Source organism: Daktulosphaira vitifoliae, unplaced genomic scaffold (assembly GCF_025091365.1).
Source record: "Daktulosphaira vitifoliae isolate Bord-2020 unplaced genomic scaffold, ASM2509136v1 Scaffold_2, whole genome shotgun sequence".
NCBI classification, from domain to species: domain Eukaryota; kingdom Metazoa; phylum Arthropoda; class Insecta; order Hemiptera; family Phylloxeridae; genus Daktulosphaira; species Daktulosphaira vitifoliae.
This window is the reverse complement of record NW_026099573.1, coordinates 33,959,247-33,975,110: the sequence shown is the minus strand read 5'-3', so window position 1 is coordinate 33,975,110 and position 15,864 is coordinate 33,959,247. Positions and strand designations below refer to the sequence as shown.

General features: G+C 27.1%; 1 protein-coding gene and 1 pseudogene across 4 annotated transcripts in view; both read left to right on the top strand.

Annotated features, from left to right (window-relative positions):
- The window catches only part of LOC126897735 (uncharacterized), a 133,213-nt gene that overhangs the window by 44,591 nt on the left and 72,758 nt on the right, over positions 1-15,864 (top strand). Inside the window, exon 4 of one of the 4 annotated variants that reach the window (XM_050671573.1) lies at positions 12,223-12,757. The exons of 2 other annotated variants lie outside the window; for them this stretch is intronic. In XM_050671573.1, coding sequence (XP_050527530.1) covers positions 12,223-12,539 — 317 coding nt within the window. In that variant the 3' untranslated portion in view covers positions 12,540-12,757. Of the gene's footprint in view, positions 1-12,222; positions 12,758-15,864 lie in introns of those variants that run through there. One more of the 4 variants, XM_050671564.1, reaches the window with a different exon arrangement.
- LOC126897737 (uncharacterized) lies at positions 1,836-12,216 on the top strand (annotated as a pseudogene).

Below are 15,864 nucleotides of genomic sequence, written 5' to 3'. Positions count from 1 at the left end.
TACTATCAAATGAAAAAAAAAAATTGTCCTGACATCTTATCTTCTATGTGAAAATGGCTGTCGAAAATTTAAAAAAAAATGTAATGTTTGCGATAAAAATTATCTTTTATTGGGATGTTTTTTGTATTTAAAACTGCCATAACTTTTTCAAAAATGAACAAATAAAAATATTATATTTTTTTACTACAAAATGAAAAAAAAAATTTGTCCCGACGACCTATCTTCTATACGCAAATGGCTACCATATTCAAAAATATGCTATTTTTGTATGAAAATTATGGGTTTTGTATTTTATTTTAATAGAAGTTGATGTTGCTTTTGCAATTATCCATCAATTTTTTAAAATTAAACACTATCTACAGATTTGCATCGAAGCGTTTCTTATGATAGTGATTTTAATCACTGTCAGATTAAATCTATACTGAACCCAACTATGCAATGTCTCCACTATGCCGTGACCCCACTGTGCTACCGTTTTTTCATAAATGCTTGATGTCATTACCTATCATTTGATATATTTTTTTTGTAAATTTGACCCTTTATCTGCCCACGGGGGGGATTTAAAATGACAACTTTTTTACAAAAAATAAACTTTTTCAACTTAACTTTTGAGTGTTCCGGAAAGTCTTACACTTTTATATATATATTAAATTAAAGTTTATGTAATATTCTTTATCATGAAACAAAAAAAATTTCGGACTTTATTTTATCTTTATGGTAAAAACAGACATCAAAGTTTATAAATAAAATACGATTTTTGTAAAAAAATGCTTTTTTATGTTTTTAACAATTTTATATTTTTAAATGCTATAAACTTTTAAACTAAATTAAACTTTTTGAAAGATATACGGATCAATATAACTCTTTTTTTTATAGATGCATGATGTCTTTACCTATCATTTGGTATATTTTTTTTATAAATCTGACTTTTTACCTACCTACAGGGGGGGATTTAAAATGACAACTTTTTCACAAAAAATTTACTTTTTCAATTTAAATTTTGAAATTGTTCCAGAAAGTCTGACACTTTTATATGTATTTTAAATTAAAGCTAATGTAATGTACTTTATTTTGACTTCAGGGTGAAAATGGCTACCAAATGCTATTTTTGTGTGAAAATTCTCGATTTTTCACACAAAAATACACACAATTTTTTTCTGAGAAATAATATTTTTTAATAAACCCTTTTTCATTCGACATACTTTATCATAAATTAAATTAAGTCTTCATTTTCATTATTATCATAAATAATTTCCATAATTTCATCAAAAGCAAAAAGTGACAGTTGTTCCTTATTTGTAAAACTAATAACAGATTCAACAATTTATAAATTATGGTTTTTTGTTTATATTAAGAATATCAATAAAAATATGAATTCTAATTAATTAAAAAAAATATTTTTTTAATTAATTAATTTTCAATTTTAATGAGATAATTACATCCTTGTAATTCTATAAGTTATTTATGATATAAATAACATTATGAAAAATATAAATTACTTTGATAAAAATTGTTATCAGGATTTAATTTTTTATTAAGATTACTTCATTAATCACATATAAATGTTTATCTGCTTAAAAATTACAACAAAACAATTTAATAAATAGAAATAATAAAAATATGCTTTTTGTCACAGAAATTTCAAAAGCCATATAACCTATGACTTTTTACATGAAAATGAATAGGAAGACTAAAATAATTGAGTAAATAATAACAAATATCTACATTATTATTTACTTAATATAATATTTTAAATTAAAAATATAACAAAATAATTAATTATGACAGCGCATTTTTATATATATTCTAAATATATGAATATTCACCTATTCAATGTGCAATTTATCAATAGTTATTCAAAATATTACACTTAAAACACAAGTAAAAAAAAAAAGACTATAAAAAATGGAGGTGAGCAGTATACTTTATATGAGTTATTCAATTGAAATCTAAAAGTTTATATTTTTCTAGCAGTGGCAATTAATATATTTTTTGTTGATAAATTCCTGTTTGAAGTTTAATGAAGGTAAATTCGATTATACATTATTTATACCTATTAAGTTAATCAAATATATTTCTAAATTGATATAGAATATCTGAAATACATTCTTAAAATAATTTTATTAAGTTAACCTTTAATAAGTATGTTACAATGTCTTGGAAATTTCCATACATTTAGAAAAACAGTTGAATTTTCAAATAAAAGTAGACTTCACAATATTTAAGTAAATTATAATAATATTTATCAAATTACCAATACTTTTTTTTTATTTTTTCGTTTATCTCTTTACTATAAACACTTACCAAAAATATTTATATTAAATTGTAAAACTTTTTTTTGGTTATTTAATAAAAAAAAAATCAGCAATCCCTAAAAATCCAATTTTAAAAATCATAAACTTCTAATATAATAATTTTTTTGTTTTAAATTTTTAAATTCTTTTTTGTAATTTTTGATAATTTAAAATGTATTTTTTATTATTTTAACAAGGTAGTGCGAATTCATCTTGTTACACAATTGAGGCCGGGATCCCCTAATCTTTCTCATGACTTCTATAACATATTTACTGCAGATATGCCATAAAGTAGAAACACATTACTAGCTACTTTTGCTGATGATACAGCAATTCTAAGTCGACACAAAAATATAAACAATAAATATAAACATAAACAATGCGGCTCATTATCTACTAACGCTTTTGAGAAATGGTTATGAATTGAAAAATCAAAGTTAATGAAAATAAGTCCAGTCAAGTTACCTTCGCTCTTCGACCTGAAATATGCCCCGTTATAACACTTAAAAATACAATTATCGTTTCTCAAAATGATACAAAATTTTAGGTCTAATCCTTGACAAACGGCTAACCTGGGGTCCTCATCTTAAAGAAAAAATGAAATATTAAATTACATCTTTTTCGCCCTCTGCTAAAGTCTCAAATATCACTCAAGATTAAATTGCTTATATACAAGTTAATAATTCGACCAATATAGGCTTAAGGAATACAAATATGGAGACCAGCTAAACCGTCAACTATAAGACCAATACAGGCGTTCCAAAATATCTCTCTGCGAATGATTATAAATGCTTCCTGGTACATAACAAACCAAAACCTACATAAAGACCTTCAAATAGACTCTGTTAACGAACTTGCAAAATTACATTACCTTAGATTCCACACAAAACTAAACTCGAACTCAAATCTCCTAATAAAACGCATGCACACGACCAATATCCCCGACGACCCTCCATGAAGACTAAAACGCAACTGGAATAGAGACATAAAATAATAAACCTAAACATAATCAACTTACTTTAGAGGTGTTACCAATGGGTGGCTTCCTTATCAAGATATACATGCCTTGTTATTAATTAGTATAATTAGTATAGATTGTTTTTGTAAAATAAAAAAAAATCACATAGTTCTAAAAGTCACATTATTTATAATTACTATTTCCAGTACATTTATCAGAAAAGTTCAATTTTTTATTTACATTTTTATCTTAATGGATTACTTTTATAAAAATCATAGTAATCATTTCTAATTAATTTTTGGTGTTTAAAAATATTCTGCAATTGAAAATTCAGAACTTAATTAACTTTAATGATTTACTATAACTAAATGAACCCATTAAAACAAAGTTGTTAAAAATATTTACTCAATTGAGCGTATTATAAAATTTGATTATAATTGTAAAAATATTGATTTGGTTATTTTTAAAAAAGTTATGGCAATTTTAAGTAAAAAAAATTTCGACAATTTCGAAAATTAGCGATTTTTAAATTTGTAATTATTTTGGAGGTTTCCTCCATTTACGGGGAACGAGGGAATTTTTTTAATTTTTGAGTGTAATGTCTTTGACTAGATACGATTTGTGATCTTTTGACATATTGTTCATCAAAATCGGTCCAGCGAGAGCTGAGATTGAGCGTTCACAGACACAAAAAAAAAAAATTAATAAATAAAAAAAAACACATCATAGTAAGTTTCCAATCTTCTTTGTATAAAGGGAAATGGTCTGATTTAAAAATAAAAGTATGTCGCATTAAAGTAGTATATAAATAGTACTTATCATAAAAAAATCATAAGGTCAAAGATATAAAAAATTATATAGTAAAATTAATACCTAATGGATGTAACTATAACTTGTGAACTACATAAACATAAGTTGAAAAAAAAATTACTGCCTTTTTTCATGTTGTTTAAATTTGATGAACACATTAAAAACATTTTTACATTCTTTTTGTGTTAAACAAATAAAAATAAAAATTTTATTAATCTAAAATAAAGCATATTAAAAATTAGAATTATATTAACAATATTAATTTTAAAACTAAAAAAATATAAAATATATTTAACTCAGAAAGCTACACAAATTACTGAAAACTCTTGAACACAAATTTTTTATTCTATAAAAAAAAAATGCTACTTAAAATGTATTAATTTTTATATCATATCTTCTTTAATTAAATATAACCAATAACTTCAATAATCATATTTTAAATTTTCACCCTAGAATAAAATTTACTATTAACTTTATTAAATTATTTAGGAAAATATATTTATAAACTAAATATATATATATATTGATATAATTTTTTTATGTGTTAAAGCATGCTTTATTTTTTGTCAACAAAAGAAATAATAGTATTGAAAATGGTTTTCTTTAGAATAATATATTTTTAACATATAACAGCAAAGTGTAGATGCAAATTTTTGGGTACAATTAGAATTGAGTAAAAATATATTTTAGCTTCGATGCGAAGCTGAGAAGGTATTGGTTTTACTAAGATGTGTTTATTTTTTTTTTTTTTTTTCCTGTTACCACTTTTTCTCAGCTCTCACCGAACCAATTTCTTTCAATGATACGTCAAAAGATCAAAAATTGTATCTAGTCGAAGAAATTACCCTCAAAAATTGAAAAAAATTCCCTCATTCCCCGTAAATGGGGGAAACCTCCAAAAAAATTACAAATTTAAAAATCGCTAATTTTTTCAATTTTTTTTACTTAAAAGTGCCATAACTTTTTCAAAAATTAACATATCAATATTATTCTTTTTTAAATAGATGTGTAATATCATTACCTTTCGTTTGGTATATTTTTTTTATAAATTTAACCCTTAACCTGCCCACAAGGGGGGATTTAAAATGACAACTTTTTCACAAAAAATTAACTTTTTCAACTTAACTTTTGAAAATGTTCCGGAAGGTNAACTTAACTTTTGAAAAGGTTCCGGAAGGTCTGACACTTTTATATATATCTTAAATTAAAGCTAATAAAATAATCTTTATTATGCAAAAAAAAAATTCGGACTTTATTTTATCTTCACGGTGAAAATGGCTACCAAATGCTATTATTGTGTGAAAATTCTCGATTTTATTTTTTACATTTTTAACTTTATAATGCTATGACATATTGAAAAGTGTATGGATCAACATTATTTTTTTATGAGAAATAATATTTTTTAATAATCCCTTTTTCATTCGACATACTTTATCTTAATNTGAGAAATAATATTTTTTAATAATCCCTTTTTCATTCTACATACTTTATATTAATTAGGATATTAATAATGAACTAGCAGATAATGTAGCTTTTGGAATAGTCCACCAATTTTTTAAATTAAACAGTATCTAAAGATTTGCATCGAAGCGTTTTTTTTTTATAGTGATTTTAATCACTGTCAGATATCATTATACTTGATCCATCTATACCACGTCACCACTGTGCCGCGACCCCCCTGTGCTGGGTTTTTATTAATGAAATCACCTATTTACTAACACAACACAAGTATAAATTTATTTTATTTTTAATATTACAACACAAAATTTTATACATATATTGTATTGGTTAATTCGCATTCTTTTATCTTAAAAATTTAATAAAGTGAAAATGAATAGAAATTTCTAAGCAAAAATTTAGAATTTATGTAATCATATTTTATACAATTTATTGAAAAGTATAGTTTACACACTATTAGTAATTATTAAAATTCAATATAATTTTAAAATCTTATTAAAATAGTATCTTCATATATTTAATGTGGAATGGAATAGGTTATTTGATTAAAAGATTTATAAATTATTCGTAATATAATATAAAACATTAAAACATATAATGTAAGAGTTGTATAACGCTCTTTACTTGATAGACGGCGAATTTAAAACAAAATTAAAAACATAAAAATATAAAAACAACATAATCAAGAAAGGAATATGTCCTTTTTGACCATGTACTATACTACACATATTACATTTGCCTTTGTTATTGAAAAACAAGACCTCATATAGTTCGTTATTCATAAAAAAAATAATTCTCAATAAGATAAGTAAATTTCTTTTACAAAATATTTAAATATATCGTCGCCATCATACCAAAAGTGAACATGTGCAAAAACATGTTTAAATTCAATTTTTCATCCTTATAAATATGTGGAAAAAGTGTCCAAGTGATATCATGAATAGTTTAGGAACCTCTTAGTACATTATTTTCACTAACTTGACTTTTAGCATAAATTGAGCAAGTAAAAGTCATTTTTTTTTTTTTGAGAGTAGAAATAACAACTTTTTTGTCCAAGTATCGAGTTGATCACTTTTTGTAAAACTATAAAAATATTTTTTCCCACATAACCATATGGGGCCATATCTGAAATAAAATTTCACATTCAAAAATTTCCTCCAATGGAATCTCACTATTGCAGAGCAACTTCTAAACGTAAATACTTAGATTCTACACTTTCTATATCTAAAATGTATGAGCTCTATATACAGAATTGTAAGGAAAAAAAATTAGGTCATATTTATTTTGTTTGTTGTACCGTGTATCGAAAAATATTTTGTAAGCAATATAATTTGAGTTTTTATAAGCCAAAAAAAGATCAATGTCTTATGTGAAAAATTTAAGAAATCAGACAAACCACATAAACAACTAATATTAATGGAGTATAAAAATCATACTCGAAGGCGGGATGAATGTTTGCATCTAAAAAGTTTGACAAAGAAAATAGGAATCAATATATAGCAGCTTTATTCTTATACATTGTCACATATTCAAAAATTGATGTTATAACACATTATTTTAAGGAGAGTGGACATTCATACATGGAAGTGGACAGTATGTATAGCACAATTGAGACAGCAAAGAAAAATATTCCTGTGTATACTACGCATGACTGACTTAATATTTGTCGACTAGCTCGTTCTAATAGGCATAATAAAAAATGATCTAGCTACACAGTTCAAGAATTGAAGAATTTCTTGACTTGAAAAGTTTTATAATAAAAAACCGTACAACTGATAAACAAGGTATTAAAGTGAATTGGTTAAAAATTAAGGTTTTAAAATATGAGAAAACTAAGCCTGGTGTTATACAGTTTAAATATAACTATTCAGATGAAGAGTTTAAAAGTATACGCATAAGTGGAAGAGGTAGACTAACAAAATATCCTGATAACCTTAAACCAATTTCAACATTGAAAAAAAAAGATCTCATGTAACTTTGTAAGACTGAAGCCATTCCTGTAGAATTCCATGAGTGGTATTAAAGTATTCAGACTATGTTCATAACAAAAGGATACAATGATAATTTCTAAGTCTGAAAATGAGTCTGATTAATATTTATTTTAACACTGATTAACATAAAATAAGGTACTGTAGTTATATAAAGAACTTGTCAATGATTTATAATTTATATAATGTTTCTAATTAAATATTATAACAGTAATTTCATCTTTTTATTTAAAATTCTAAATATTGCTCATTAGTATTATAATATTATTATTAATTAAGTTTTGTGATACACATCATTCTTGTAATTGATTAGAATTATGATAATTACTAAAATATTTTGTTTATGTTTGTTATTTTAATGTTGTTTATTTAAATGTTTATAATTTTTTTTTCTTTAAAAGATGTTCAATTGTTTTTTATGTCAAAAAAAGAGTTTAATATTGTATTTATTTTAATTGTGTTAGTAAAAATAAAGTTTGTTATGTTAAAAATTAAAATAAAATATTAACTTGATTCTTATGTTTTAGGAAAATATTTAATGACTAAATTAATCATAATATAATATAAGAGTATAAAGAAATTTACATGGTCAATTATAAAAGTGTTCAATTGAAACATTGTCACATGGTCACTTTTTACTCTGAAGTTAAGTTGGTAAATTACAATTAATTAACTTAAATAATAACTATCTAGTAAAATTTTGTACAATATTGCTAAGTATATTATTATTTCGGTTATCGATATCAAATTTGTTCATTTTTGTTAAGTTTTGAATTTTTTAACCGATGTTAAACATTCAAACTAGTTTTTCTCAAAACTACAAAAAAACACTAGGTCACTTCTGGCATGATGACGACGATATACTTGTAAAATTCTTATCTACTAATATAAACTTTTTTTATAATGTAATAAGAAAAAAACTAGGTTCGTGATTGTTCATTAAATTTTTAGTAACTAATTTGGATTGAATTGATAGATTAAAATATAAAACTAATAAATTCATTAGTTTAACATTAATTCTATAAAAAAATTATAAAATTGCATTATAGATAATGCATCTCAATTTAGTAAGACAAAAAAAACAAAAATGATAATTACTATTGAACTGCCACTCTCATAATTTGATATTATTTAGTAATTTAAATAAAATTAAATAAAACAATTAATTATTGTAATTATTTAGGGATTGTAAATATATATTCGGAAGACAACAAAATTTGTCCATTTGAAAAAGGTACGACGAGTAAAGCTGCTTCAATTGGTGACATAGAAACATTAAAACTAGCATATGAGAGTGGATGTAAATGGGATAAAAATACAACAGAGAAAGCTGCTGCAAATGGTCATTTAGAATGTTTAAAATACGTATATGAAAATGGAGGTGAATGGGATAAAAATACAACAAGTGCAGCTGCTGCGAATGGCCATCTGAAATGCTTAAAATATGCTCATGAAAAAAGATGCAGATGGGATGACGAAACAACTATATTTGCTGCACAAGGAGGCCACTTAGATTGCCTAATATACGCTCATGAAAATGGATGCCCGTGGAATATATGGACAACAGAAGCAGCTGCAAAATATGGTAATATAGAAAATTTAAAATACGTTCATGAAAATGGATGTAGATGGGATCAAAGCACTACAATAGTCGCTGCTGAATATGGACACATAGAATGCTTAAAATATGCTCATGAACATGGCTGTAAATGGGACGAAAATACAATAGCTGCGGCGGCAGAAAAAGGCAATTTGGAATGTTTAAAATACGCTTACGAAAATGAGTGTCCCTGGGATGAAGGAACGACTATGGCTGCTGCTTTAGGAGGTAATTTAGATTGTTTAAAATATGCACGTGAAAATGGATGTGAATGGCATAAAAAAGTAACGCAAGCAGCTGCTTCTAAGGGTTATTTAAATATTTTAAAATATGCTCATGAAAATGAATGCAATTGGGATTATCGAACGACTACAGTAGCTGCGGAAGGTGGTCATTTAGACTGCTTAATATACGCTCATGAAAATGGATGCTCGTGGAATGTATGGACAGCAGTAGCAGCTGCAAAATATGGTAATTTAGAAAATTTAAAATACATACATGAAAACGGATGTGAATGGGACCAAAGCACCACAATGGCCGCTGCTGAATATGGGCATTTGGAATGTTTAAAATATGCTCATAAACATGGTTGTAAATGGGACGAAAATACAACAGCTGCAGCGGCACAAAAAGGCAGTTTGGAATGTTTAAAATATGCTTACGAAAACGAGTGTCCCTGGAATGAAGGAACGACTATGGCTGCTGCTTTAGGAGGTAATTTAGATTGTTTAAAATATGCTCGTGAAAATGGATGTGAATGGCATAAAAAAGTAACGCAAGTAGCTGCTTCTAAGGGTTATTTAAATATTTTAAAATATGCTAATGAAAATGAATGCAATTGGGCTGAAGGTACAATTGTGTCAGCTGCTGAGAACGATAATTTAGATTGCTTAATATATGCTCATCAAAATGGATGTCCGTGGGATGAAACGACAACTAGTGCTGCTGCTTTTAAAGGTAATCTAGAAATATTAAAATACGCTCATGAAAACGATTGCGAATGGGATAGAAATACAACAAGAGCTGCCGCTGGAAATGGGCATTTAGAATGTTTAATATACGCCCATAAAAATGGTTGCTTATGGGCCGAAGGAACGACGAGAGAGGCTGCTAAAAATGGACATTTAGACTGTCTGAAATATGCCTATAAAAACGGGTGTAAATGGGATGAAGGCACTACAATCAAAGCCGCTGTGAGCGGTTTTATTAACTGTTTGATATTTGCACATGAAAACGGATGCGAATGGGATGAAGGAACGACTAGAGAGGCTGCTAGAGGTGGCCATTTAGACTGCTTAATTTATGCTCATAAAAATGGATGCCAATGGGACGAGGGAACAACAAGGTGGCTGCAACAGGTGGACATTTGGACTGCTTAAAATATGCTCATGAAAATGGATGTAATTGGGATACAAATACAATATTTTCATCTGTTATATATGGATATTTAGACTGCTTAATATATGCTCATCAAAATGGATGTCCGTGGGATGAAACGACAACTAGTGCTGCTGCTTTTAAAGGTAATCTAGAAATATTAAAATACGCTCATGAAAACGATTGCGAATGGGATAGAAATACAACAAGAGCTGCCGCTGGAAATGGGCATTTAGAATGTTTAATATACGCCCATAAAAATGGTTGCTTATGGGCCGAAGGAACGACGAGAGAGGCTGCTAAAAATGGACATTTAGACTGTCTGAAATATGCCTATAAAAACGGGTGTAAATGGGATGAAGGCACTACAATCAAAGCCGCTGTGAGCGGTTTTATTAACTGTTTGATATTTGCACATGAAAACGGATGCGAATGGGATGAAGGAACGACTAGAGAGGCTGCTAGAGGTGGCCATTTAGACTGCTTAATTTATGCTCATAAAAATGGATGCCAATGGGACGAGGGAACAACAAGGTGGCTGCAACAGGTGGACATTTGGACTGCTTAAAATATGCTCATGAAAATGGATGTAATTGGGATACAAATACAATATTTTCATCTGTTATATATGGATATTTAGACTGCTTAATATATGCTCATCAAAATGGATGTCCGTGGGATGAAACGACAACTAGTGCTGCTGCTTTTAAAGGTAATCTAGAAATATTAAAATACGCTCATGAAAACGATTGCGAATGGGATAGAAATACAACAAGAGCTGCCGCTGGAAATGGGCATTTAGAATGTTTAATATACGCCCATAAAAATGGTTGCTTATGGGCCGAAGGAACGACGAGAGAGGCTGCTAAAAATGGACATTTAGACTGTCTGAAATATGCCTATAAAAACGGGTGTAAATGGGATGAAGGCACTACAATCAAAGCCGCTGTGAGCGGTTTTATTAACTGTTTGATATTTGCACATGAAAACGGATGCGAATGGGATGAAGGAACGACTAGAGAGGCTGCTAGAGGTGGCCATTTAGACTGCTTAATTTATGCTCATAAAAATGGATGCCAATGGGACGAGGGAACAACAAGGTGGCTGCAACAGGTGGACATTTGGACTGCTTAAAATATGCTCATGAAAATGGATGTAATTGGGATACAAATACAATATTTTCATCTGTTATATATGGATATTTAGACTGCTTAAAATATGCTCATGAGAACGGATGCAATTGGGACGAAGGTACGACTAAATTTTCTGCAGGATTAGGGTATTTAGACTTATTAATGTACGCTCATGAAAATGGATGTCCATGGGATATAGGCACAACAAAAGCGGCTGCAGATGATGGTCATTTAGAATGTTTGAAATATGCACATGAGAATGGATGTGAATGGGACGAAGAAATAATGGAAATAGCTGCCTCTAATGGTGATTTAAAAATTTTAAAATATGCCTACGATAATGGACGTCCAATGAATGCGTCTGCATACAGAGCTGCTGCTTTAAATGGTAAACTAGAAATATTAAAATACGCTCATGAAAATGGTTATAAATGGGATAAAAAAGCAACATGGTTATTTGCTGCTAACGGTCATTTACAATGTTTAAAATATGCCGATGGAAATGGTTACGAATGGGATGAAGGAACAATAGTTGCGGCAGCCGTGCATGGTAAATTAAATTGCCTAAAATTTGCCCGTCAACATGGATACAATTGGGTCGAAGGTACGACGAGAGGGGCTGCTTCGAATGGACATTTAGACTGTCTAAAATATTCCTATTACAATGGTTGTATATGGGATGAAGGCACCACGAGGGAGGCCGCTGCAAGCGGTTCCATTGACTGTTTAAAATTCGCTCATGAAAACGGTTATGAATGGGATGAAGGTACAATAGTTACAGCTGCCGCTCATGGTAATTTAGATTGCTTAAAATATGCTCACGAAAACGGGTGTCAGTGGGATGAAAATACAACAAGACTGGCCGCTGCAAATGGTCAATTTCTTTGTTTGAAATATGCCCACGAAAATAATTGTCCTTAGAGTAAATATACCGTTAATGAAGCTTTATATAACGGTCATATTGGTATATTTCTCTATGCTGTTGCAAACGGTTGTCATAATTATTTTTTAATTGTAATCATGTTTTTTTCTTAAATAGGTATAATAAGTACAGCTTACCTGCATGGTCATTTAGAATTCTTAATATATGCTTCTAATATGGTTGTCCTAATTAGTTTTCTATGGCTTTTATAATTATTATTTTTTATTTTGGCTATTTATATTTTATTTATATTATATTATTATATTATTTATATTAATATTTCTATTTCTATTTTATTTTAAATAAATAGACTTAATATCATTGATGATAATGATTTCATTCACAGTATATTTTACATTTTATGTGTTTAATTTATTCTATTATCGAAAGTATTACCAAAACCCAATATATAGGTTCAAAAATAAATGTCCGAAATTTTACATTCACGTACATGAAGTTTTCAACGGATACATATTAAAAGGGAAAATGTTCATTAGATATGACAATTTTCGTAAAATAAACATCTATATTAAAAATATTCAATATATAAATAAATATATAACGTGAGAAGGAATTTCTTATTCATATTAAAATTATTTTACTATGTTTTTTTTTGTGTATATCATTAATAATTCTCAGATCTGAACAATTTTTTAACGATAAATCAAATGATTACAACTAGTATCTAGTTAAAGTTATTACCCTCAAAAATTGAACAAAATTGCTCATTATCAACTTACTCCATGCAGACAATTTAAACCATTAATTTCTAATGTTTTTAGTAATAAAATATAATCAATAGAATTGTAGTTGTCCTGCGTTTCGTAGAGTACATAGTTAACTTCGTTAATATATATTAAATATTATTTCAAAAGACCTTTTACTATCATTTACACCAACTGCCTACACGTTACCGAGAGGCTATCAGGCTAGTGAGTACACAGCCAAATATATTGTTACTAAGACTAATTCAAATAGCAAATTACGCTTCTTCACTCTTTTTGATAAATTTAAGGCTATCCAGAAATGAAGAGTACAATAATATTTAAACCCTTTATAAATACATTAAAACAATATTAATTTCTCATATAGATATTATGTAATAATAAAAATAAATAAGAATTATATCTGGGTAAAATGTAATAAATCATCTAAAATAATGTTCATCACTTAAGGTAAAAATCATAACGAATATGTAGGGATAAAACATTTACTTGTACTGACGCAGATTATATGTAAAATAATATTGACCATGAGAATCAATATCTGATTCAATATCTGAACTGTGAAGCTTAGAGAGAAAAAAACAACAAACCTCCTCCAATTTTCTTAAAAATTGTAAAAGATGGTGTTTTAAGAAATGTTCTTGCACGTTTGGGTAATTGATTAAGCTGTGGAAACTTAGATAGACAATTAAGTAAGTCATAAAGAGCAAAATAAATTATATTATAACGTAGACCAACCCGGTTTAATCTCAGAAGCAATATTTTCTTGTGAATTAAATGATGACTTATTTATATTTATTTTATGGTTTCTGAATTATTTTCTGTAGTGTTGTTTAAATTTTGTGTATCAATTGACAATTTAGCATTTATAGAATTAGGAAGATTAAGACTAGGTGATGTTTTAATTAATTAAAAATCGAATGTCTTCGAATCTTTTTTTTTACGCTACCCCTTAATTTTTTTTTTTTAATAGTCAAAAAAATAAGTTTTGCGAAATTTGGGACTGATTTGTTAAGGTTAACCCGTGCTCTCGAAACTATTAATATGAGTTAAAGAGGTCAATTTAATAGAAATAACTGATCTATGTCTCATAACTTTTTTTTGGTTAACTTAGAATTATGAAAATAAAACTCAATAATAAAACCCAGCACAGTGGGGTCGTGACATAGTAGGGATATTGCATTGTTAAGTCCAGTATAAACCCAACCCAATGCTTCGATGCAAATCTATAGATAGTGTTTAATTCTAAAAAATTGATGGACAAAAGCAACATCAACGTCTATTTCCTTAATTTTACCCAGATTAGTATTTCTTTTAATTATATATTATATAATTTTTTAAATTAATTGTTTTCAAATTATTATTGATTTTGATTTTTAATATGTTAAATGTAATCATTTTGAATCTACTTTTTTTTGTCCTTTAAAGTAAAAGTTTTAATAAAACAAAAAATTAATTTGTTACCATAACTTTATAGTTCAACTTGCAAGTTTGATATTGACGTTATTAAATAGAAAAAAATGAAATTGTTAAGATTAATATGCAATCTGGAAATTGTATAATTTTTTATTTACATTTTTATCTTAATGGATCACTTATATAAAAATCATAGTAATCATTTCTAATTAACTTTTGGTGTTTAAAGAATTCTACAATGGAAATGTTCAGAATTTAATTAATTTTAATAATTATATATCTAAGAAAACCAATAAAAAAAAAGATTTACTAAATTTAGCGTATTATAATATTTGAAAATAATTATAAAAATCCATCGTTAAATTTAGATGAATCTAAAAATCATTTTTTTTTTTTTTTAATTTATGATTTATATAACAACATATTACAAAAAGAATTGGAATATTATAGACTGGTAGAAGCACACACAAATAGAATTAAAAAATTAATAAATTACAAAGTAAAATTATTTACTTTTGTGGTTGAATACTTTTATCATTTCAAATCTAATTCGACAATAAATACTTTAAAAATATTAGAAATTAATGATTTTAATTGTTTGTATGGAAAAAGCTGGTTTAGCTACTTTTTATTTGAATAAGAAAAATTTTTTCGATTCTTAAGAGTAATAACTTAAACTAAATACGAATTGTAATCATTTGACATATCGTTGAAAAAAGTAAATCTAGTGAGGGTTGACAAAATAAATCGTAGCCACAAAAAAAACTACATAGTAAAATAATATTAGCATGAATACAAATTTCTTTTCACGAAGGGAGACTATAGTGATAGGATCCTTTATATTTATTGAAGTTATTGAATCTAAATGAGATAAATATCAAATGATTTGAAAATATTATTCTAACTCAAAAAAAAGCAAAATATATTGCCACAGACGGACTTGAACCCCATACCCTAAGCGTGAGAAACACAAGTGTTACCGACTCGGCGACTGTTCGTTGCTATCGCAAAAATTAAAAAATGAATTATTTAAGATAACTCAAATTTATAAATTACTTTTTCGACTTTAAAAAAGTAAAAAAATTTGAATAAGTATAAATTCTTATGTCTTATGAACTTTATTTTATGTCAATTAAATTATGTAACATTCATAAAAATCAGTGTATTCCCCTTGTAAGATATT